The sequence below is a fragment of the Trichechus manatus genome, unplaced genomic scaffold (genome assembly GCF_000243295.1).
Source record: "Trichechus manatus latirostris isolate Lorelei unplaced genomic scaffold, TriManLat1.0 scaffold00075, whole genome shotgun sequence".
In the NCBI taxonomy this organism is placed as follows: domain Eukaryota; kingdom Metazoa; phylum Chordata; class Mammalia; order Sirenia; family Trichechidae; genus Trichechus; species Trichechus manatus.
In genome coordinates, this window is record NW_004444011.1 from 1,279,489 (window position 1) to 1,306,291 (window position 26,803).

Consider the following 26,803-nt stretch of genomic DNA (forward strand, 5'->3'; position numbering starts at 1 on the left):
AGTACAATTTTTCATAGTATTCTGTTATGATTCTTTTAATTTCAGTTGGGTCTGTTGTGATATCACCCATCTCATTTCTTATAAAGCTTATTTGCTTCCTCTCCTGTTTTTCTTTTGTCTGTTGGGCCAATGGTTTATCAATTTTGTTGCTCTTTTCAAAGAACCAGCTTTTGGTCTTGTTTACTCTTTCGATTGTTTTTATATTGTCTATTTCATTTGATTCTGCTCTAATTCTTATTATTTCCTTTCTTCTGGGGCCTGAAGGCTTCTTTTGCTGTTCTCTTTCTACTTGTTCCAGTTCTAGGGTTAATGTTTTGATTATGGCCCTTTCTTTTTTTTGGATGTGTGCATTCATTGCTATAAACTGACCTCTGAGCACTGCTTTTGCTGTGTCCCAAAGGTTCTGGTAGGATGTGTTTTCGTTCTCATTTGATTCTATGAATTTCTTTATTCCACCCTTAATTTCTTCAATAACCCAGTAGTTGTTGAGTAAGGTGTTGTTCAGTGTCTATGTGTTTAATTTTTTTCCTTGCTTTTTCTGTTATTGATTTCTACTTTTATGGCTTTATGGTCAGAAAAGATACTTTCTAATATTTTGACGCTTTGGATTTTGTTAAGGCTTGCTTTATGGCCTAATATGTGGTCTATTCTGGAGAATGTTCCATGTGCTTTGGAAAACAAAGTATACTTGGCTGCTGTTGGGGGGAGTGTTCAGTATCTGTCTATTGAGATCAAGTTGGTTGATTGTAACATTTAGATTTTCTGTGTCTTTATTCAGCTTCTTTCTGGATGGTCTGTCCTTCACTGAAAGTGATGTGTTGACATCTCCTACTATCATTGTGGAGATGTCTATCTCTCTTTTCAATGCTGTTAGAGTTTGTTTTAGGTATTTTGGAGGTCTGTTGTTGACTGTGTAAACATTTATTATAGTTATGTCCTCCTGGTGTATTGACCCTTTAATCATTATATAGTGTCCTTCCTTATCCTTTGTGGTGGATTTCACTTTGAAGTGTATTTTGTGAGAGATTAATATTGCTACTCCTGCTCTTTTCTGAGTGTTGTTTGCTTGATATATATTTTTCTATCCTTTGAGTTGTAGTTTGTTTGTGTCATTAAGTCTAAGTTGTGTCTCTTGTAGGTAGCAGATAGACAGATTGTGTTTTTTTAATCCATTCTGCCACTCTCTGTCTCTTTATTGGTGCATTTAGTCCATTTACGTTCAGTGTAATTATTGACGGTATGCATTTAGTGCTGTCATTTTGATGTCTTTTTTTTGTGTGTTGACAGTTTCTTTGTTCCCCTTAATTTTCTGTGCTGTCATTTTTCTTTATGTATTTTCTTTTCATCTTTTTCATTGTTATTGCTTTTATGTTTGCTGGGTCTTTATTTTTTTTTTAATTTGATGTGTAGGATTGTTAGTTTCCTGTGTGGTTACCTTAATATTCATCCCCATTTTTCTAAGTGTATAGTAGTCTTTTATTTCTTTATATCATCTTGACTTCCTCTCCATATGAAAAATCTATGTCTACATTTTTCAGTCCCTTCTTTTTTGTTTTAATATTGTCATCTTTTACATATTGACATCTCTGTTCCCTATTTTCAGTGTTTTAGCTTTTATTTATTTCTGTGACTTCCCTATCTGGGTTGATATCTGGTTGTTCTGTCCTGTGTTCTGGGCTTGGGTTGTTATCTGATGTTATTGATTTTCTAACCAGAGGACTCTGTTTAGTATTTCTTGTAATTTTGGTTTTGTTTTTGCAAATTCCCTCAACTTCTGTTTATCTGGAAATGCCCTAATTTCTCCAGCATACTTGAGACAGTTTTGCTGGGTGTATAATTCTTGGCTGGCAATTTTTTTCCTTCAAGGCTTTATATATGTCATCCCATTGCCTTCTTTACCTGCATGGTTTCTGCTGAGTAGTCTGAGCTTAGACTTATTGATTCTCCTTTGTAGATGACTTTCCATTTCTCCCTAGCCACTCTTAAAATTCTCTTTCTCTTTGGTTTTGGCAAGTATGATTATAATATATCTTGGTGACTTTCTTTGGGATCTGCATTATGTGGGGTTCCATGAGCATCTTGGATAGATGTCTTGTCGTCTTTCAGGATATCAGGGAAGTTTTGTGCCAACAAATCTTCAACAGTTCTCTCTGTATTTTCAGTTATCCCCCCTGTTCTGGTACTCTAATCACTTGTAGGTTATTCCCCTTGATAGAGTCCCACATAATTCTTAGGGTTTCTTCACTTTTTTAAAAATCCTGTTTTCTGAGTTTTCCTCAATAAGTTGGTGTCAAGTGTTTTATCTTCAATGTCACTAATTCTGAATTCAATCGCCTCAATTCTGCTGCTATGACTTTCTATTGAGTTGTCTAATTCTGAAATTTTATTGTTAATCTTCTGGATTTCTGATTGCTGTCTCTCTGTATTCTTGCAGCCTGTTAAATTTGTCTTTATGCTCTTCTCTAATCTTCTTAAGTTCCTCTATTGCTAGGTCTGCGTTTTGCCTGATCTCTTGAAGAGTTCTTTATATTAATCTTTTGTATTCTGCCTCCAGTAATTCCAAGAAATTTTCTTCCTCCGGGAAATTTCCTGATTCTTTATTTGGAGAGTTTTCTGAAGACATCACGGTCTGCCTCTTTATATGATTTGATATTGACTGCTGTCTCCAAGCCATCAATAAGTTATCATATTTATTTATTTTAGGTTTGCTTACTGTGTACTAGCTTCTTGTTTTGTTTTGTTTTGATATGTCCAAATAGGCTGCTCATGAGTGCTAGCCCAATCACCAGTGCCCCTGAAGCTCCAATGTCCTGCCACCAGGTTTCCAGACCTGCCACTATGTATGTGAGCCCTGGAGTCCATGCACTCTTCCTGTATGGATTCAGCTCAGGTGTCCAGGTAGTCGGTCATGAAGTCCGTGGTGCAGACTCAATTACAGTCCTAGACAGGCATGAGTGACTGGTGTAAGCTGCAGCATGGGGTCACACACTGAGAAAGTCAGAGGGTTGACAGCCACCCCCAAGCGTCCGGGAGGAAAGTGTGTCCCTGTCCTTTACAGCACGTAGGTGGGTGGGTTTTGCAGCCAGACTATGAGCTCCCAAGGACTAGGGGGGCACCACTTGTTCTTGGGCCCCTATTGCAGGTGGCTAGGTGGCATTGGTGGAGCCTCCAGTCCTCAGGCCACTGATGTGGGTATGTGAAGACCCTGCTTAATAAACAGAGCAGTGTCAAATGTCACGAACCTGCCACTTCACAACTGAAACAGTTGAAGTTAGACTTCAGGTATATATTCTGTTGTACTGTGCTAATGAGGGCCTACACTGTTGAAATGGGCCCACACAAGTCCATGCAGGAGCAAAGGCACTCGAAGTCCATGGACCCCTTATGCCTGTGCCTAGGCAAGAGTTGTGCCTACCTTGAGTTCCCGGCTAACAGGAGCCAGAAGATTATTTTTTCCCTATTTGTTAATTTGTTCCCTCTCAGGATGCATGACAGATCCTACTTCTGGCCCAGGGGACTCAGCATTCCCTGAAGCTGTCCCAGACCCAGTGCAGAGCAGGGAGCAGGGAGGTAAATGGGAGAGAGGCTTTCCTATAGGGGTGTGTTTTTTTGATCTGTGGGGTAGGCAAGACGCAAGTACTTATTTTTCACCAATCAAGGGCTGCTTCTCAGTGGTTCTGGATGGCCGAGTAGACTCTGCAGCTGCATCTAATCCAATGTGGAAAACTCCTCCTGAGCACCGCTGCTTGCCTCACCATGCACCAAAAGCTGATCTGGCTTGAAGGGCTTCAGCTCCAGCTGGGTCAGGTCTGGCAATTCCTCGCTGCTTCTGAACTGTCTCTCCCTGCCCCTGCCACTCAGTCACATTCTTCAACTTTGTCTTTGAGGTCCAGGGCTCCTAGATTGCATATATAATCGATTCACTTGTTTTTCAGGTCTTTGTTGTAAGAGGGACCATTGGCAGCGTCTGACTACTCTGGCATCTTAGCCCCGCCTCCTCATTTTTTTTTTTAATCTCAGTATTCCATTCAACATATGAAAAACTGTTTATCCATTAACTAACTGAAAGGCATTTGAGTTGTGCCCAATTTTTGGCAATTATGAATAAAACCATTATATATATTCACATACAGGTTTTTTCTTTTGGGTTTGCACCACCAATTTTTTGGTTAGCAACCTAGCACTAAACCACTGTGTCAGCAACTCTCCTTATTGCAAATTACATTCTTATTTTTTTAAATTTTTTTATTGTAATTTATATAAAGGTTTACAGAACAAATAGTTTCTCAGTAAACAGCACACATATTGTTTTATGACATTGGTTAACAACCCCACGACATGTCAAAACTCTCCCATCTCGACCTTAGGTTCCCTATTACTAGCTTCTTGTCCCCTCCTGCCTTCTAGTCCTTGTCCATGGACTGTTGTGCCCCATTAGTCTCATTTTGTTTTATGGGGCTGTCCAATATTTGGCTGAAGGGTAAGTCTCAGGAGTGACTTCATTACTTAGCTAAAAGGGTGTCTGGAGGCCATACTCTCAGGGCTTCTCCAGTCTCTGTCAGGCCAGTAAGTCTGCTCCTTTTTTGTAAGAATTTTGTTCTACACTTTTCTCCAGTTCTGACCAGGACCCTCTGTTGTGATCCCTGTCAGAGAAGTCAGTAGTTTTAGCTGGGCGCCATCTAGTTGTACTGCATTCAGTCTGGTGGAGGCCATGGTAGGTGTAGTCCATTAGTCCTTTGAACTAATCTTTCCCTTGTACCTTGTTTTTTTCATTCCCCCTTGCTCCTGAAGGGGTGAGACCAGTGGAGCATCTTAGATGGCTGTTCACAGGCTTTTAAGACCCCAGATGCTACTCACCAAGGTAGGATGTAGAACATTTTCTTTATAAACTATGTTATGCCACTTGATGTTCCCCGAGACCATGATACCCAAAGCCCTCCACCCAGCAATTTGGTCTCTCAGGGAGTTTAGATGTGTCTATGGAGCTTCCAGGCATTTTCCTTGTACAAGTTGTGCTGGCTTACTGAGTACTGTGTACTGTCTTACCCTCCACCAAAGTTACCACTTACTATTGTCTATTTAGTACTCCCCCTCACCCCTCCCTTCCCTCATAACCATCAGAATTGTTCCTTTTTATGTGTAAACCTTTTCATGAATTTTTACAGTAGTGGTCTCATACAATATTTCTCCTTTTGTGATTGACTTATTTCACTCAGCATAATGTCCTCCAGTTGCATCCATGTTGTGAGATGCTTCACAGATTCATCATTGTTCTTTATCATTGCATAATACTCCACTGTGTGTGTGTACCATAGTTTGTTTATCCATTCATCTGCTGATGGGCATCTAGGTTGTTTCCATCTTTTTGCTACTGTGAACAATGCTGCAATGAATACCGGTGTGCATATGTCTATTCGTGTGACAGCTCTTATTTCTCTACCATATATTCCTAGGAATGGGATTGCTGGATCGTATGGTATTTCTATTTCTAGCTTTCTAAGGAAGTACCATATCGTTTTCCAAAATGGTTGTATCATTTTGCATTCCCAACAGCAGTGCATAAGAGTTCCGTTCTCCCCGCAGCCTCACCAGCATTTATTATTTCCAGTTTTATTGATTAATGCCAGTAGGCTGAGTTGAGACAGTATCTCACTGTGGTTTTGATTTCCATTTCTAATGCCTGATGACCTTGAGCATTTCCTCATGTGTCTGTTGGCCTCTTGAATGTATTCTTTGGTGAAGTGTCTGTTCATTTCCTTTGCCCATTTTAATTAGATTATCTGTCTTTCTGTTGTAGAGGTGTTGGATTTTCTTGTAGATTTCAGAGATTAGACCTTTGTCTGAGTTGCAATGGCCAAAAAATTTTTCCTAGTATGCACGTTCTCTTTTTACTCTTTTGGTGAAGTCTTTTGTTGAGCATAAGTGTTTAATTTATAAAATATACCAGTTATCTAGCTTATCTCCTGGAGTTTGTGTGTTGTTGATTATGGTTTGTATCCTGCTAAGGCCATGTACTAGGGCCTCTAGTGTTGATATTATTTTTTCTTCTATGAACTTTATAGTTTTTGGCTTTATATTTAGGTCTTTGATCCATTTTGAATTAGTTTTTGTATATTGTGTCAGGTATGGGTTCTGTTTTGTTTTTTGCAGATGGACGTCCAATCTTCCAGCACCATTTGTTAAAAGGACTGTCTGTTACCCATTTGATGGACTTTGGGCCCTTATCGAAGATCAAGTGACTATAGGTGGATGGATTTACAGCTGGGTTCTCAATTCTGTTCCATTGGTCAATGTATCTGTGATTGTACCAGTACCAGGCTGTTTTAACTATTGTTGCTGTATGGTAGGTTCTGAAGTCACGTAGTGCGAGTCCTCCTAGTTTATTCTTCTTCTTCAATACTGCTTTACTTATCCAGAGCTTCTTCCCTTTCCATATAAAGTTAATGATTAGTTTTCCATCTCTTTAAAGAATGTGGTTTTTATTTGGATCAGGATTGCACTGTATTTGTAAATTTCTTTGGCTAGAATTGTCATTTTCACAATGTTGAGTCTACCTATCCATGAGCATAGTATGTTTTTCCATTTTTCTAGATCTCTTTTGGTTTCTTGTGGTAGTGTTTTGTAGTTTTCTTGGTATAAGCCTTTTACATCCCTGGTTAAATTTATTTCTCAGTATTTCATTTTTTTTAGGGGCTATTATAAATGGCATTGTTTTCCTGATTTCCTTTTCATCGTTCTCTTTATTGGTGTATAGGAATCCAACTGATTTTTGTACATTTACCTTGAATCCTGCTACTCTGCTGAATCTTTCTATTAGTTCCAGTAGTTTTTGCATGGAGTTGTCTGGGTTTTCTATATATAGTATCATATCATCCACAAGTAGGGACAGTTTATCTTCTTTGTTACAAATTTGAATGTTCTTTATTTCTTTTTCTTGCCTTATTGCTCTAGCTAGAACTTCCAGAATAATGTGAAATAGGAGTGGTGGTAAAATGCATCCCTGTCTTGTTTCTGTTCCCAAGGGAAATGTTTTCAGCCTCTCTCCATTAAGAATGATGTTGGCCATTGATTTTGCGTAGACGCCCTTTATTATGTTGAGAAATTTCCCTTCTATACCTATTTTATTGAGAGTTTTTCTCAGGAAAATGTGTTGGTCTTTGTCAAATGCCTTTTCTGCATCGATTGAGTTGGTCATGTGATTCTTTTCTTTCCTTTTATGTGGTGGATTACGTTGATTGATTTTCTAATGTTGAACCATCCTTGCATTCCTGGTATGAATCCTTCTTGGTTATGGTGTATTCATTTTTGATATGATGCTGAATTATATTGGCTAGAATTTTGTTGAGAATTTTTGCATCTATATTCATGAGAGCTATTGGTCTGTAATTTTCTTTTTTTGTAGCGTCTTTGCCTGTTTTTTGCATCAGAGTTATGCTAGCTTCACAGAACGAATTTGGAGGTGTCACTTCTTTTCTATGTTCTGAAATAATTTGAGTGGTATTGGTGTAAGATTTTCTCTGAATGTTTGGTAAAATTCTCCAGTGAAGCCATCTAGGCCAGGCCTTTTTTTTTGTTGGGAGTTTTTTTACTACCTTTTCAATCACTTATCTTGTTATGGGTCTGTTCAGATTTTCAACATCACTTTGTGTTAGTTTGAGAAGGTAGTGTGTTTCTAGAAATTTTTCCATTTCCTCCAGGTTTTCAAATTTGTTGGAGTATAGCTTTTCATAATAATCTGTTATGATCCTTTTCATTTCAGTTGGGTCTGTTGTAATGTCCCCTATTTCAATTCTTATTTGTGTTATTTGCTTCCTCTTATGTTTTTCTTTTGTCAGTTTGGCCAGTGGTTTGTCAATTTTGTTGATCTTTTCAAGGAACCAACTTTTGTTTTTGTTGATTCTTTCTATTGATTTTTCTATTCTTTATTTCATTTATTTGGCTCTGATTATTATTTCTTCTGGTGGCTGTGGGCTCTTTTTGCTGTTCTCTTTGTATTTGTTCAAGTTGTGTAGGTAATGTTTTGATTTTGTGCCTTTCTTCTTTTTTGATGTGTGAATCTCTTGCTATAAATAGTCCTCTGAGGACTGCCTTTGCTGTGTACCAAGGTTTTGGTATGATGTGTTTTCATTCTCGTTTGAATCTAGGAATTTTTTTATTCCTTCTCTGATTTCTTCTATTACCCAGTGGTTTTTAAGTAGAGTGTTATTCAGTTTCCGTGGAATTGATTTTCTTTCCTTGCTCTTACTGTTATTACTTTTTACCTTGATGGCATTGTGGTCAGAGAAGATATTTTATAGTATCTCAAAGTTTTGGATTTTGTTGTCAGTTGTTCTGTGGCCTAAGATGTGGTCTATTCTGGAGAACATTCCATGTGCGTTGGAAAAGAATGTGTACTTTGCAGCTGTTGGCTGGAGTGTTGTATATGTGTTTATGAGGTCAAGTTGACTGATTGTGCCCTTTAGGTCTTCCGTATCTTTGTTGAGTTTACTTCTAGATGTTCTGTCTTTTCCCAAGAGTGGCGTGTTGAAGTTTCCTACTATTATTGTGGAACTGTCAGTTTCTCTTTTCAGTGCTGTTAGAGTTTGTTTTATGTATTTTGGAGCCCTGCCACTGGGTGTATAGATTTCTATTATGGTTATGTCTTCATGCTGGATCATCCCTTTAATCATGGTATAGTGACCTTCTTTGTCTTTTATGATGGATTTTGTTTTAAAGTCTACTTTATCTGAGATTAGTATTGCCACTCCTGCTCTTTTTTGGTATCTGTTTGCTTGATATATTTTTTCCATCCTTTGATTTTTAATAAATTTACATCTTTGTTTCTAAGGTGTGTCTCTTGTAGACAGCATATTGATGGATCCTGTTTTTTATCCATTCTGTCACTCTCTGTCTCTTTATAGGTGCATTTAATCCATTTATATTCAGTGTAATTATTGATAGGTGTAAGTTTATTGCTGTCATTATGTAGTGTTTTTTTTTTGTGTGGTGCTGATGATTTCTTTGTTCCTTTTACTCTCCTTTGTTGCATTCCTTTTGTTTGTGGATTTTTTTCATTTCTTTTGTTTTTGTAGGTTTTGTTTTTACTGAGACTTTATGTTTTTCTTCTTTATTTTGTTGAGTAGGTTTGTTAACTTTCTTTGTGCTTACCTAGAAATTTACCCTTATGTTCCTAGGTTAGAACCACTCTATCACTACTTGGTATCACCTTGCCTTCCTCTCCATTAGAAGGTTGTATACTTATACTGTTTATTCCGTCTTTTATTGTTCTGATGTTGTTGTCATTTACAGATTAACCTCTCTGTTTCCCTGTTGTAATTCTTTTGGTTTTGGACAGTCCTTGAGAGTTCATTTCCTGGGTTAGTATCTGGTTGGTACGATCCTGCATCCTAGATTCAGCTTGTAGTCTGATGTTGTTTGTTCTCAGATAAAAGGACTCCCTTTAATAATTCTTTCAAGTTTGGTGTAGTTTTTACATAGTCCGTTAATTTTCTGTTTATCTGGAAATGTCCTAATTTCACAAGCATATTTGAATGAGAGTTTTGCAAGATATATTATTCTTGGCTGGCAAGTTTTATCTTTCAAGGTTATATATATAATCCCATTGCCTTCTTGCCTGCATTGTTTCTACTGAATAATCTGAGCTTAGTCTTACTGTTTCTCTACTGTATGTGACTTTTCGTTTTTCTCAAGCTGCCTCAGGATTCTTACTTTGTCTTTGGTTTTAGTGGGTGTGATTTTCTTTTGGGGTTTATTCTATATGGAGTTCATTGAGCTTCTTGGATGGTCAGCTTTTCATCTTTCATGATAATTGGGAAGTTTTCTGTCAGCAGTTCTTCAATGAGCCTCTCTGTGTTCTCTATTTTCTCCCCCTGTTCTAAAACGCCAATCACCCCCAATTTTTTATTTTGATTGTATCTCACATAATTATGAGGGTTTCCTCATTTTTCTTTGTTCTTTTTTCTGATTTTTCCTCAGAATTGTATCCAAGTGTTTGTCTTCAATTTCGCTGATCCTGTCTTCCATCTTTTCAAATCTGCTCTTTAGCTCTTCTATGACACTGTCCATTTCTGAAATCTTGTTGTTTAGCTTTTGAATTTCTAATTGCTGTTTTTGTATGATTTCTAGTTGTGAATTTTATTTTGGCATTTTGTTCCTGTATTATTTTCCTGAATTCTTCCATTTTTTGTCTTTAATTTCCATGAATTTGTCTGCCTTTTCCATGATTTTGTCTATTTTTTCCTCAGTTTTGTCTGCTTTTCGCTTCAACTCTTTGCTGGCTCTGAATATTAGAGATTTGAATTCCCTATCAGGTAGTTCTAGTGCTTTTTCTTCTACTGGAAAGTCATCTGGCATTTTATTTTGTACACATGCTGGATCCATCCTTTCCTGCTTTTTTTTTTGTTTGTTTTGTATGTTTTGATATTGTCCGCTGTTTTGGGGACATTTGGTAGTTATTTTCCTCATTTATTGACTGTAGATTTGTTTGTTTCACTCTGCTTTTTTGTTTTATTTTGTTATGTGTGAGCAGGTGGGCTGTACTCTCTGTGTTGTTTGCTTGTCTGTGGGTGTGATACTTTTCACCTCCTTGTCGAATGGGCAGGGTCTGTTGCTTAGCTATGGTGCCTTAGGGAAGGTTCAGCTGGAGGGGAGTTGCTGGAATGGGTTCTTTGTGGCATATACTAGGGCCAACAGGGTGGGCCGGGAATCAGTGCAGGGCAGGTTCTGGTAAGTCATGCCTGTGCTGCTCGGGTGTGTGATGTTCAGCACATGGTGCAGATAGGGAGGAAGCGGGGGGAGATTGTAATGTGTGGAGCTAAGATGAGTATGAGAAATAGGAGAGAGAGGGAGGAGAAACAGGAGCCAAAAACAAACAGAAAAGAGTGTTAAGGGAGCTTGCCATTGGAGCGGAGAGATGAGAGACTGAGAAATGGAGAAAAACAAAAGGGAAATAAGTAAATAAAAATTAGAGTAAGAAATAAAAGAAAAGCCCCCAGGGACCCCACTGGTGCAGCTTTGCAGACTGGAGAAGTAGCTCCCAAGCCTAAAGTACATCCTGGTTAGAAGGGGTAGAAGTGCCACACAGTGCTGCTATTCAGGAGACAGGAAGAGAAAGTAAGTATAGAAAGATGAGAAATTGAGAAATGAAGAAAGACAAAAAGAGAAAAAGTGAGAAAAGGAAAGGAAAAAAAAAGAAAAGAAAAAAGAAATGCTCTAGGGATCCCACTGTGGCTTTGCAGACTGAGGAAGTACCTCCCAAGCTGCGCAGTACAGCCTGGCTAGAAGGGTCTCCCAAGCAGAGAAAAGGGGGAAAAAAAAAAAAACCAACCAAACAAACAAATGAAAAGAAAAAGCCCCAGGTATCCCACTAGTGTGGTGGCTTGGGCCAGGAAGCAGTTCCATAGTTGAGCAGTGTTTCACAGCTTTTGAGGAAGAAGCAAAGATGGCACACAGAGCCTGATATTTGAGAGAAAGGAGGGGGAGGTGAAGAGAGGTATGGAAGAAACCAAAAAAAGCAGGAAAAAACACCACCAGCAGCAAACAAATGGCATTCAGAGATTTGGCCAGTGTGGAAGGGTGGAATCCCAGCAGCACAGGGCTGAAGCTGGTGCCTCCCAGCCAAGAGACTGTGGCCACAGGAAGCAGACACGTGGGGGTGAAGAAGGGTGAGGTGTGGGAAAGCATATACTGCTGGTTACTGGTTGTTCTGTCTCCTGTTGGGAGCTCCATGAAGCTGCTTTCCTATACTCCCTGTTTGATGGCGTGGTGCTTCTCTCTATAGTGCCATGTTGGCCGGAAGTCTCCACATATAGGTTTTTATGTGAATATAAGTTTTCCTTCCTCTTGGGTAAGTACCTAACACAAGGAATTGCTAGGTACTATAGGTTATATTCACCACCCATCTGTCAAGTTTGTTGTACTGTTGTAGCTTGCATGTTGCTATGATGCTGGAAGCTATGTCATTGGTATTTCAAATAGCAGCAGGTCACCCATGGTGGACAGGTTTCAGGGGAGTTTCCAGACTAAGACAGACTAGGAAGAAAAGCCTGGCAATCTCCTTCCAAATCTTAGCTGATGAAAACCCCATGGCTCACAAAAGAATATTGTCCAATACAGTGCTGGAGGATGAAACCTCTAGGTTGGAAGGCATTCAAAATACACAGTGGCCTCAACAATAGACTCGCACATACCAATGATCATGAAGATGGTGCAGGACTGAACAACTGTTACATTCTGTTGTACATGGGGTCATCAGGAGTTGGAGCCAACTCAACAGCAACTAACAACGACAACATGAGTCATATGTTTAACCTTCTAAGCATCTGCCATACTGTTTCCTAAGGTGCCTGTACTATTCCCAGCAGCAGTGTATGAGAATTCCAGTTGTTCCACTCCTCATCAACACTTAGTATTGTCACTTTTTTTTAATTTACCTTATGAAGAAGAACTCAGCATCAGGATTAGAGGGAGATTCATTAACAGCCTGCAATATGTAGATGACACAACCTTGCTTGCCAAAAATGAAAACGACTTGAAGCACTTACTGATGAAGATCAAAGACTACAGCCTTTAGTATGGATTATGCTTGAATGTGAAAAAAACAAAAATCCTCACAACTGGACCGATAACTAATATCATGATAAATGGAGAAAAAATTGAAGCTGTCAATGATTTCATTCTACTTAGATCAATAGTCAGTGTCCATGGAAGCAGCAGTCAAGAAATCAAACAACACTTTGATGACTAAGTGGGGCCTGACCCAAGCCATGGTCTTTTCAATCACCTCATATGCATGTGAAAGCTGGACGATGAAAAGGAAGACAGAAACAGAATTGATGTATTCAAATTGTGGTATGGGCAAAGAATACTGACTATACCATGGACTTCCAAAAGAACAAACAAATTAATTGCAGAAGAAATTCAATTAGAATCTTCTTAGAAGCAAGGATGGTGAAACTTTGGCTTGCTTACTTTGGACACATCACCACGAAAGATGAATCACTAGAAAAACACATATTTGGTAAAGTAGAGGGTCAGTGAAAACAAGGAAAACTCTCAATGAGATGAATTGACACAAAAGCTACAAAGGATTCAAACATACCATCATGAAGATGGTACAGGACCAGGCAGTGTTTCATTCTGTTTTACATAAGGTCAGTGTGAGTTGAAGCCAACGCGACAGCAGCAACAACAAATAAGGGGGTAGTGGTATCTCATTGTGGTTTTAATTTGCATTTTCCTAATGATTAATGATGTTGACCATTGTTATGAATTGACCTGTGTCCCCCAAAAATAACGTGTGTCAACTTGGCTAAGGCATGATTCCCGGTATTGTGTGACTGTCTACCATTTTGTCATCTGATGTGATTTTCCTATGTGTTGTAAATCTTACCTCTTTGATATTAATGAGGTGGGACTCAATCTACAAGATTAGGTTGTGTCTTCAGTCAAACTCTTGGGAGACATAAAAGAGAGAAGCAAGCAGAGAGACAGGGGGACCTCATATCACCAAGAAACAAGAGCCAGGCGAATAGCACATCCTTTGGACCCAGGGTCCCTGTGCTAAGAAGCTCCTCAACTGGGGAAGATTGATGACAAGGACCTTCCTCCAGGGCCGACGGAGAGAGAAAGCCCTCGCCTGGAGCTGGCATCCTGAATTCGGACTTCTAGTCTCCTAAAATGTGAGAGAATGAATTTCTCTTTATTAAAGCCATCCAATCATGGTATTTCTGTTATAGCAACACTAGATAACTAAGACAACCATCTTTTCATGTACTTATGTGCCATCCATATATTTTCATTCGTGAAGTAGCCAAATTTTTTGTCCATGTTTTTATTGGGTGGTTGTTTTCTTATTACCGAGTTTTGAGAGTTCTTTATACATTTTAGATACAAGTCCTCTACCACTCAAGTGTTTTCCAAATATTTTCTTTCACTCTGTGGCTTGCCCTTTCATTTTAACAGTGTATTTCAAAGAGTAGAAGTTATAAATTTATCAATTTTTTAAAAAATTTTATGCAATGTGCTTTTTGTGTCATATCTAAGAAAACTTTTCCTAATCCAAAGTCACAATAGCTCCTCTATTAACTTAGTAGCTATACTTCATTGTTTTTTAATGTTGCTTTAGGGTTTACAATATACATCTTTAACTTATCACAATCTACCTTAAAATAATACTACATCATTTCATATATAATATAAAACCCTTAAAACTCTACACTAAGTATACAGAAAGGCCTGGCAATCTGCTTCTGAAAAGTCACACCCACTGAAAACCTATGGAGTGCAGTTCTCTGAAACACATGGGGTTGCCATGAGTCTGAATTGACTAGACAGTAATTATTAATATTTTTATCAGCAAAAATATTTTCATGTGTATAGTAAAAATCTACTGAATTTTTAATCAAATGGCAATGCATCTCTGGACACTGCATATGTTTTTCTCCTAAAGTAATATTATAAATTTGCACTCTTATTCAGAGAAATAAATGTTTCTGCAAGAACTGAAGTACTATTAGGGCAGAAACAGATACAAGTGTTATATATATTATTTATCTGTTTCTTGGGTTAGAAGATTACAAAGGAATACTTTTAGACTGTTTTTCCATCTTGTTCTTTAAACAACAACAAAAAAAATGAAATGACTCTGGGTAATTGGCCATCTGTTCTGCTGCAAGTATACTAAATAATCACTTTTTACTTGAGAGCTGGGAATGTTTGTTCTAGCCTTTGAAACTTGAAGGGAATCATCCGGCCAGCCTGCTACTCCACTGCAATTGTGCAGTGCCAAAGGGAAGAAGAAGAGGCTGTGCATACACTGAACTCAGAACCCAGCTCCCACTCCTACCTGCTTCCCTCTGACCCATCACATACAAGCCTGCAGTGGCTTCAAGTTCCCTTCTGTCTATATGCTATCTCCAGGGCAGTATGGTAAAAGATTAATAGCTGAACAAATAGAAAACACTTGTTCATTCTAACTTATCTTTTTTCTCTTACCCATGCTTCCTTTCTTCATGGCAGGTTTTATTTTACTTACTAGATGTAAGTATAAAAACAGAATAACCAGGAGGGTGAGAATGGATGCACAACTTGAAGAATGCAGTCAATGTCACTGAATTGTACATGTAGGAATTGTTGAATTGGTGTATGTTCTGCTGTGTATATCACATATAACAATAAAAAATAAACTAAATTAGTAAAAAAAGAAATTACAAGGTAAATATTAAATTGCTTTGGATATTAAAAAAACAACAGAATAACCAATAATGCACTTTACCTAAAACTACTAGTTATGTCTATAAAAACCACCTCGATGTCTTGAAATGTGTGTTTGAGAAGCTTTATGACTATTTACCCACCATTTGTCTGTCCGTTTGTCATACTTTGGTGGTTTGCATGTTGCTGTGATGCTGGAAGCTTTGCCACCAGTATTTCAATACCAGTAGGGTCACTCATGGAAGACAGGTTTCAGCAGAGCTTCCCCTCTAAGACAGCAAAAACCTTATGAATAGCAGCAGAACATTGTCTGATAGAGTGCTAGAAGATAAGCTCCTCAAGTTGGAAAAAATAATTCAAAAATCTAAATACCAGAATGAGAAAACAGACTGCCCAGAAAGATCTGAGAAAACATTGTTGTTTTTAGGATGTCAATTCTGGGTTGAAATATAAATAAAATGATTATTCATGGTGAAGAGTCACAGTGCAGGAGTTTGTGCAGGCTGGTAATAGTCCTCTACACGCGCCAGGCTGATAATGAGGGGTATATCTCACTCAGATATCCCCCTCCAGGACACACCTTTTTTTTGTTAATGAGGAAAAAATAATAGAAGATGATGTTTCAAAGGTTTTAAAACACAAGAATTTATAATACATAATGCCCCACCGCCCAGAAAATGACAATGCACACCTTCTTTATGTTGATTTGCATTAGAGGCCTGGCACTGTTAGCACAACTCTCTGGCTAACATTGGCAGGCCCTCTTTACCCACTCTTTTGGTATCCTTGTGGAAAATAATAAAATAATACTCGGACATTATTACAATAAGAGGTATAATTAGCAGTCATTTTGTAGAACAGAGTATTGATGCCACAAACCAATTTTCTGAAATGTGCCTCTAAAGCAACACCTGCAGCATTCATGTTTATAAATCAGGTAATTGTACATCTAGTCACTTGTGTGTATATATAATTAGTCTGATTTACATATGTAAGTCAATTATCTGATATACAGTTCCCCAATTTCTCACTTTTGTTATTTTTTCATACTTTGTAAGTTCAGATAGAGCAAATTTTTAAAATGCTATATTATTATACTGTCATTTACTCTTCTTTCTCAAGCCGTTTAGGGATATTGCCAGTACATCTTTCTGATAATAAAATATAAGGACAAAGTTCGAAGGAGCCGTTAAGTCCCTACTGATTCATTATACCAGAACACTGCTTCACTTGTACAGATGTTCTGAAACTATTTTAATCAATCTTTTCAGCTCTCTCAAAAGAACATATAACTATGATCAGGAGTCTCCAATGCTAACCTAATTCCAAGTGATAATACTGAGAAATGTCAATATAATAAGATTAAGGATTTGGTAGGCATAAAAGAAAATGACTGATCTCAGTCTTTTTTTTTTTATTTTTTTAACCTCTGGGCAAAGATTTATAACTTGATTACTTGCCCATTTAGCCCTACAATAGGCAGAATACCTGAATTCCCATTTAAATGTTAATCTGCCAATGATTCTACACAGAAAAATGCATTATTGAAAATGTTTTGAAAGATACAAAGGTTCAAAATTTTACTCAAGAATACATCAAGCATTTGGTCAGCATTATACCTTAAGTATATAAACACAAACATGAAGTAGACTCTTTAAAATTCTCCAGTAACTTAAGGCAAAGTGATTTAAGTTCATAACTTATATCCTATTACTTGAATAATTAAGTTTAAATCAATAAATTTTAAATTTCTTTTAATATGTGATTTAAATTTAAAAATATAAAGCTATTCTAAACTTAATTTTAGAATCATTTAAGACTCTGGGTAGAAAAAATCTAAATATAAAATATGGAAACAATATAATTTATAAATGATTATTATGCCACTGCAGGAAAACCAATGGAACATTCAAAAAAGAGAGAAAAAAAGTCAAATGCTCATAAAATAATGAAAACACAATAAATATATGCTGTTATGTTGGTCTAATAAAAGTGTTTACCAGCACTGAATTTGGTAAGAGGAACTCTTAATAATTCTTATAAATTTTATTAGAACAAATTGTTACCACGTCAGAAAAATTACATTCTTCTAGGACTCAGTTACTTTAGTTAACCTTCTAGAAACTCTGGCTTACAGAGAATTGTCCAAATGCAAGAAAATCTACTCTCAGGACTTGAAAAAACAGACTGTATAGCTTCCTACTAGAAACTTATTCAATATTCAACATCATTTTTAGTAAGTCTTTTCCTTGTATCTGTGGATACCTTATTCTGTTGTTTAAGCCTTTAATATCCGATGAAGACAAAAAAAGAAAAATGCTGATCATCATTTTTAAAAACCTCACTGACATCAATTTTATATTCTAGCAACTGGCACAGAGCCTTAGTCTCATGTTAGTTGAACAAATTATGGATGAATAAATAAACATTATAATGAAGTCCTTTTATAGCATATTCTTCTGCAGGAAAAAATAATCCCAGTTGCTTTAGTTTTTTATTGTAGAGTCGTTTCCTTTTAATCTTTTATCATCTTTATGTCTTTCCTTTAATTTCCTGATGTTTATCTTAAGATGACAAGGCCAGAACTGGCTGCGACATTCTATTGAGGATATGACCTGTCAGGAGCATGCTAGAAGAATTGTTTTATGTGTCTGTAAATTCTAGCAGAGTCCCTGGGTGTTGCAAACAGTTAATGCATTCGGCTGCTAACCAAAAAGCTGGAGGTCCAACTCCACTCAGAATCAGAATCGACTGACGGCAACTGGTTATAAATTCTAACAGAAAAATGGTTGCTTCAGGAATTACTCTACAAAAATATTAAGACCACTTTGCAAATTTCCACACATACAAATGATGTTGAAACACTTACCTCAAGAACCAACCACAGCTTATCCCCGTTTACTTTATCCTTCTTAAAGTACATCCCATAGAACCTGACCACATTAGGGTGGTCAGAAAGTGTTTTTAAAATGTTATACTCTGCTTTGATCTCTTCATCAATATCCTAGATTTAAAAAGTCATAAAAAAAGAAATGTGAGAAAAATGTGAATAATGTCAAAGACACTTATTATAGACCACCAAATATAAAATTTAGTTTTTTTAAAGCAAGGTCATAGTAGTTTTTACTGTGCTCAGTATTACGTATTAAAATTTCACATTACATTGTTTAAAGGAGAGATGGAGGTTTTTGTGCTAATCAGATGCATCTCAAATTATGTTAATTTCATTGAATTGAAAAGGGATCAATAAATGGGTAGTATAAAGGCTATTTCTGTATTCAATTAAGGAGAAACACATGTGGAATGGAGAACTACCCCCGATGATTTTGATTTCTTTGTAGTGTTAATTTAGTTACAATGGCCAAGCTATTGATTGGAAATGGAAACTTTGAGGATCAAGAAGCTGGTTCATTTTGTTTCTTTGAAATACTGAATATTTGGAAGCTATCAAGAACTAGTTATATGTGCCATAAATTCTGACTTCTGAAAAAAAGTTTAAGGTAGAGTTAAATTATATAAAATGACACATAGTCTTTAGTTAGCTAAAAACCCATTCACCAAAAGTAGAACAGATTGCTATCTTGCCTTTAAAAATGCAATATAGTCACTTAGTCATGTCTCAGGAAAACCACATATACATGAAATGACTCAGAAAACAATAAATTTAAAAAAGCCTTATTAATATTGCTCTTACAGTGACATTTAGAGTCTAAGTTGTTTTAATACAGAATCATGGAATCACAAAGCTAGAATTTTAGATCAGCACTTACATTTTTTAAAGGAAGAAAGCCAAGCTTAGAGAAATTAAAAGAGTCATAGAGTTGGTTAGTCAAAGATAAAGGATTAAACATCAAACCCACTGACTTCTATTCCTCTCATTTTACCCCTCTCGAAGAGAAAATTATTAGCTCAAAATCCAAAGTAATAAGACTCCTTTAATAAAAAAGCTACTTTTTTTGAAATGCTTGGATGCAGTTAAATTTACTTTATTAAGATTATAATCTCTTGCTGTCAGTCTTTTTTATTTTACTCGTGACATGATAAATGAACAGTAAATAAATAATTCTTAGAAAATCATATATGTGCTGTGACAAGAATAAAAGCAGCAAAAGAACATATTTAATGCTATAGTTATGAAATCAATGTCTTCCATTAAAACAATAGATGAAACATGATTTTTAAGGTTTGTAGTATTCCATGCAGCAGTAAATTATAAAAGAATACTGGTTACATGTATTCATAAACTATTTGTTCTTCTGGAGTCCTTTCTCTTGCCTCCATGAACCCGAACCCCTAAAAGGAGAGATTAGACTTAAAAGGCACAGTTTGGCAGATCTTAACTTGTGCCTCTCTTCCCGCATTTACAATGGTAAGACATTTCCAATAGAGGAATGTGATGACATTCAGCATCAGTTAAGCCTAAGCATAGTGCTTCTCACTTTTCTTTCCTCCATTGTATCTTATTTATTACTTTAAAATAATTCCCTCAAAATAATGTGGGACATTGTACATATGCTTTTATGAAAAATAAACTAACTATCAAAAGTTGAATAAACTGAGGCCCAGAGACCTTTCTCGGTCCTCCAGTGTGTTAGTGGAATTGCTGCGGCAAGCACCCAGGGCTTCCATGTCCTCCCTGCACACAGTATTTTCATCAGGCTGGGCTTCTCCCACACGTGCAGGAGTCAAGTATTCGGAGAACTTATTCTCAATAAATGTTTTGCAATTATGTGATAACATAGCTTATTCTGGCTCACCCAGGTTCTATGGGAGGACTATGTATTTCCCTTTATTCGGAAGATGTTCCAGAAGCTACCAGCTCTTATTCCCAGAAAACAGAATATCAGCAGTGTCCTCATGCTCTTAAGGGAAAAGAAAAGGCTTAGTAGTTTCCATTATCACAACTGCTACCCCCCAAAAAGCAATGGCGAGATCCCACTGGGGTCTCACTTAGGCAGATGCCTGGGGGACTGAACAGGAAATTCAGTTAATCACAGCAAGGAACCTCACCCTGACTATAAATCGATACCATTTCTGCTTTGGAAACATTTATGCAAACCTGAAAATGGATTTCACTTCTCTGAAAGAAATTTAATTAAAAAAAAAATATTTCTGGTATGGCTTAAGAGACATTCTGCCTGAAGCCTAAATACGTGCAGCAAGAAAGGAAACTGGGTCAAGATGACATTTTAGGATTACTTCTAGACCCGTGAATCTGTATGCTTACAATTTTATGAAATCTAAAATGATATTCAATCAACTGTTGAGCTATTGAGAGATGCATTTATTTATGTGTTTATGCATTTATTTACTGATTTATCAAGCACTTATTGGCCCTATTATATATGTTAAATATATAAACCAGGAAAATCTAACAAGTAGACATTCTTTTCTTTTTGCATTTTTTTCAAATTATAACTTGTCTTAGAATGACCTTTGAGTAATAAATCAAGATAAGATATTACAAACTTTTTAACAAATTAACACAGATAAAACAATTAAGGAAAAAAGTATGGAACTCACATGAATTGGATCGAGAATTTTGACTGCTGCTTTTTGGCCATTTTTCTTATTCAGCACTTTAAAAACTTTCCCATAAGTTCCTTTGCCGATTGTTTCAGTGATTTCCCATGTATCAGAGGGATCAGGAAAGTTATCAAAGGTAATTGTTTTTCCAATCAATGGAAGCATCTCGAAGGTTTAAATCACTGGAGAGAAAAAATACAGAGTTTCATCTACATTTCATTGAGGATATTAGATGATATGTATATATTCATGGAAAAATATCTTAATATTTACACTGATATGATGGAAAATATATCACAGTAACCAAGAGTACTTCAGAGTCATAGAAAATTTTAATTTAGATTCTTTTTTTGAAAAACAAATTAATATGCATTTAATAGTGCTTTGTAACTTATTCCTATGTTTAAAATAAACTTATTAAGTAACTAATAATTTTTTCAGATTAAAATAAGAGGCACCTTTAAATCATTCTGATTTACTTCTTTACACTCAGTTATAAAGCATATAGAGTCAAATAATTTTAGAATGAATCTTAAAGATGATAAAATTCAACTTCCCCATCAAAGCAAATCCCACACTTTATAAGTGACCAAGTCTTCTGTCACTTCTCTATGTAAAACTCAACAATGCTTTTAGGATGAGATTTCCTTAACATAACCTACCAGGTCAATTAGAATATGGCCCTTCCTTACTTGCCTTCCCTCATCTCTCTTCTCTCATACACTGTGATCCAATAACCCTGGATCTTTCAGTTCCTATCTTTCTTGCTTGAGGGTCTTAATACATGCTGTCCACTCCCACCTCAGTCTCTGGCTTCTTTGCTAAATTCTAACTCCTACTTATTTTTGGATCTCAGCTTAGATGTTACTTATTCCAAATGTGACCACTCTCCACCACTTTTGGGTTGCACACTGCATCTCGATGCTCCGACAGAATGCCATATCCACCGTTATCTGATGCCATTGCTGTATGTCCACTGCCTGGCACAGTGCTGAATTAATTAATTAATAAAATGTGGTCAAAGAGGTTAAGTGACTTTCTAAAGGAGGATATCTATCTATCTATCTTTCTATCTATCTATTGCAATAAGATCCCAGGTTTTTTGACTTCCAATTAGTGCTCTTACTCTTCTAAGTTCTTTGGGCTCCCAGCACTTCTGGTGGCCCTTGCAGTTTTTCAATATCTATGTAAAAACACATTCTTTTCAATGTTAAAAAGTTGATTGTAGTTGGATTTGTATGTGTATGCGCACACATAGAAACAGATCTATTAATAGATATGTGTTAATATTAGCCCATGAAATTCACCTATCTGACCACACTAACAACTATTCTGCTTCATCCACACCACCAACACATTGATTTCCCCCCTTCCTTTATATCTGTCAGCCTTCTTTGATCTTCATTCCCTCCTTCTCTGACATAGATTACATTGTTTGTATTATTATAACTCCCTTGCACACACCCTCAACACCTGTGTTCTCTTTATCCACCACACTGTCCCGGAGAAAAACCAATAATGCTGGTTAAACCCTACGTCTTCTTCACACCTGTGACTATCGCTGGAAAAAAACCACATCACATTGAATAGTTTCACTCTAAATTCAGGACAACAAACCTACAAGTAGACCCTCAACATTGCCTAACAGGTCAACTGCACTTCCTTGGTTTGTATATTCCACTGTCTCATAACTATTTCACAATTTTCTCTCTCCTCAAATTTTTCTCTGTTTGCTATCTACCTCCCTCCCACAAAACTTCCTAGCTGATGCCCTCACTTCATAATTAATTGAGAAAATGGAAGCAATAGTAAATTCCTTAATCTCCTCACCTTCAAAACTACAAACCAGTGCACATAAACGTGGAAAATTCATTCCTACCATCAGTAATTGCTGTTTGGCCTCAATTAGTCTTTTTCTTTGATTGACTGGTTGCTTCTAATCCTTCCAATCTCAGCTCAAATAGCACTTCCTCAGAAAGGCCTTTCCTGACCAACCTACGTAAAGTTAACCATACCTATTTACTCCGTTACTCCTCCATTAGAATGTAAGATCCATAAGGATACATTGTTATTTTTGCTACTGTATCCACAATTCCCAGAACAATGCCTGGCACATAGTAGGCAATCAGTAAATGTTGGTTAAATGAGCAAATGTTTATTTATTTGTTTACCTGTTAATTCTATTGGCAGAGACTTTATCTTGTTCATTTCTAAATCTACCCAATGCCTAACTCTGTGCCTGATATAAAACCAAAAACCAAACCTGTTGCTGACGAATCGATTCCTACTCATAGCAATCCTACAGGAGACAGTAGAACTGCCCCATAGGGTTTCCAAGGAGTGGCTGGTGGACTTGAACTGCTGGCCTTTTGGTTAGCAGCCATAGCTCTTAATCACTGCCAACAGGCTCCTATGTTAAATATACAGCTGTTGATTAAATAAATAAATACAGTTCTTAAAAAAATTATTTTTAAGGAGGGGAAATAAGAATTAGGGAAAACTGAAAAGAATTTGAAAATTCAAAATAAAATAAAGATCATGTTCTGAATCATTATACTTAAGGGCGCATCATCTAGTAAATGGATATGAATGCCTGAAAAAATTACATGATTGCATTAAAAAACACTTATGAGTAGCCCTTAGAACACTTAATCTTTATGAAAATTTTGCCTTTGATACAAAATGCAAAGGAACAAGTAAGAGATAATCAGAAATAATCATCCTCTTTAACAATTTCATAATCAGTGACAAGATAACTACTTCTTAGATCTACTTGAGTCATGCAAATAAGCATTTATGCCATCCTTATGACATAAAGGTTAGACCAAAAGACCAAATTAAATCTTGTTAAATGCTTGAAATAGGAGTCTGTAACCAGGAGAAAGATTCATTTTATGGAATAATGCCTTTCAAGTGGTAATGTAAGTGAACAAAATTTTAATTTCTGATACACTAATGGATAGGAATTAACTGTTGGTTTTTAAATATACAGGCATAAAAATTTAATTAAAAATTATTGAACATCAAGCGTGTGCAAAATACTCTGATGAGTTTTGAGGATACAAAGATTGACAATTCATGGATAGATGAATATAGCTGTATTATGAAAAATGATAGAAAATAGAAATATGCATAAAGAGGATTAGTAACCCAGGTGAAGGAGGAATTATATCTAAAGTGATCAGGAAAAGATATATACAATAAATAATATTTGAGCTGGAAACTAAAAATGATCAGGAGTTTGTCTAAAAAACAATATACTTTTTTAAAAAGTTTTCAATCAGACACAAATATTTAAAGCAGAGCATTGCTATATTGTAAAATATCTTAAACCAATAATCACAGAATTACAAGAACACAGGCATTTGGAAACAGAATGCATCTAGTCAAATCCCATTTAAAACAAAGTCCAAACAAACAGTAAAACGTACCCTAAAAAGACTTCCTCAAAATCATACAGAAACATATTTCAAGAATTAGTCTAGACGGAAGTCTTCCGACTCCTAGACTATACTCTTTCCACTATACAGTTGCTTATTCTTTAAGAATAAAATAAAATGTTACAGTTAGTAAACAACTAATTATTTAATGACTATGGTAAGTTGCATTCTACATAGCAATGAATGTTCTTCTTTATCTAGTCCTTGAGCACTGCAGGATATAAAATATTTATTTAGCTCACACGATCATGAAATTCGAGACATATATTAAGTTCTCAATTATATGATCATGTAAGCCAAATAATTGTTTTTGCATATGCATTTATCGTATTTTAAAGTATTGCATTTACTATAATTCTGAAAAGATACTTAAAAAGCTACATTTTAAAGATGAAGAATCATATTTTTATATTGATTTTATTATATATTGAGCAGGGTTTTTTTTGTTTTCTTTCCTGATAGAAAAAAAGACCATAACATAATGAGAAAAGTACCTACTTCAGAATCTTAGTATTCATTTCAATAATTATTCTGCCTGTTTTTGTAAACCTGCACTTAATTCTTCTTTAATAAAAAAAGCAAATTGACCCCGAGAGTATGGCCCCCAGATACCCTTGTAGCTCAGTGGAGAAGACATCTCCGAGGTTCACCGTTCAGCCGGGGAGTGGACAGCCCTATAAAACCAAATGGGACTAATGAGGTACAGCAGTCCAGGGACAAGGGCCAGAAGGCAGAAGGGGACAAGGAAGCTGGTGACAGGGAACCCAAGGTTGAGTAAGGATACTGTTGATGTGTTGTGAGGTTGTTAACCATTATCATAGGGCAACATGTGTACTAACTGTTAAATGAGAAACTATTTTGTTCTGTAAGCCTTCATCTAAAGTGAGAATAGCAGCACAATTGGAATATCATAGTCGATGTCACTGAACTGTGCATATAGAAATTTTTGAAATGGTGTATCTTTGGCTATATTGAGAAGGGAGAGGGTTGACATGTTGTGGGGTTGTTAACCAATGTCATAAAACAATATGTGTACTACTGTTTCATGAGAAACTATTTGTTCTGTAAGCCTTCACCTGAAGTACAATAAACAAAAAAAAGAAAAAAAAAAAAGCAAATTGCCTTTATGCTTCTTCTAAAACACAGCAGGGAGGATCCCACTGTAGAATACTCCTTCTGCCTGGAATGCTTGTTCTCCTTATATCCAATCGCATGGCTCATTTGCTCACTTACTTCAAGTCTTAGATAAGCTGTCACCTTTCCAAGAGTCCCACCCTGATCATCCTATTTAAAATCGCAATCTGGAGTTTCTAGAAACAGAAATTTCAGGGTGGGACTGAAAGCTATGTTTAGGAAAATGGCATCAGAAGTGGGACCCCGAAGACATCTTCCCATGACCTGGAATCCTTGGAGGAAATCAGGAGCTGGGCCCATACCATAAACCGTTTCTTTTTGCTCCCTGCTTCTCTCCAGTCAAGGAGCTCTGGTGATGCAGTAGTTAAGCACTTGCCTGCTAACCAAAAGGTCATCAGTTCAAACCCACCAGCCGCTCCATGGGAGAAAGATGTGGCAGTCTGCTTCCATAAAAATTTGCAGACTTGGAAACCCTATGGGACAGTTCTACTCTGTCCGGTATGTTCACTATGAGTCAGAATCAACTCTACTGCAGTAGGTTTGGTTTGGGTTTGGTCTCTCTAGTGTTTTTGGGGCTGGAATAGTTTCTACTTTGCTGAATCCCTGAAAGTGCTTAACTAGAATGTTTCAACAAATATGGGCTATATCAGAAACTGATAAAGGACTATCATATTTTGAACATGGATACAACTGGACTGACTCCAGATTTCCCGAACTCCTGTGTGGAAGTTAATGGGTTCACAGACTGCTGCTGATCCAGAATCATACAGAACAGAAATTAATTACATAGGACTGAGAGGACTAAAAGATTATTATGAGTTTTATGTGGGGAATATTACTTATGTTTTAATGTTCTGTTTTATGGATATAAGAAAGCATTTTATCCTTTATCCTAAACTATTTAACTAATGGGTTTGTGTTTTACCTGCAGATTGGACTGGTTCTTCCTATGTGTTTATATGTAATCAATTAATCAAAACTAAAATAAGAAATATGAGAGGAACATAAAAGTTAAGACCAGAAAAGAAACTTTAAAAGGATTTTAAAAAAGAATTGAGATAAGAAAAATCCTTACTATTGGATAATCCATAGTCAGTATAGTGCTATCAATTACTGAAATAGCTGATCCTTGCATTAAAGGAAATAACCAGAGTTTAAATGTGTTTAGAGATTGTAACTCTCAAATTAGATGTTTCTGTTGATAAACCTGAGCAAAGTTGTAAAGACCATAACTAGAGAAGGATCTTAAGTTCAGGTCATCTATTTACAAAATAGAATAGCATTAGATTTCCTGTTAGTCTCCCAAGGAGGAATCTTGTGCCTAGATGAATGTTGCTGCGCCTATTAATAATATGTAATCTGAGGTTTACCAGAATGTAGTTTATGCTGAGGCACATGGAAAACAGTTACTGATGCTGCTTATGTATAACCAAACACCTCATGGGATTTGTTTCCTTGGTTCAGAAGCCTAGGGTCATTGTTTCATGGAT

At 36.5% G+C, this 26,803-nt stretch overlaps 1 protein-coding gene across 1 annotated transcript in view; it reads right to left on the minus strand.

Moving 5' to 3' along the window:
* MYO3A (myosin IIIA) overlaps positions 1-20,912 on the minus strand; it is a 299,063-nt gene extending 278,151 nt beyond the window's left edge. The window contains exons 1-2 of the mRNA XM_004380568.1: positions 20,737-20,912; positions 18,083-18,217 (exon numbers count right to left, since the gene is read on the minus strand). Coding sequence (XP_004380625.1) covers positions 18,083-18,217; positions 20,737-20,904 — 303 coding nt within the window. The 5' untranslated portion in view covers positions 20,905-20,912. The remainder of the gene's footprint in view (positions 1-18,082; positions 18,218-20,736) is intronic.
* Positions 20,913-26,803: the final 5,891 nt, after the last annotated feature.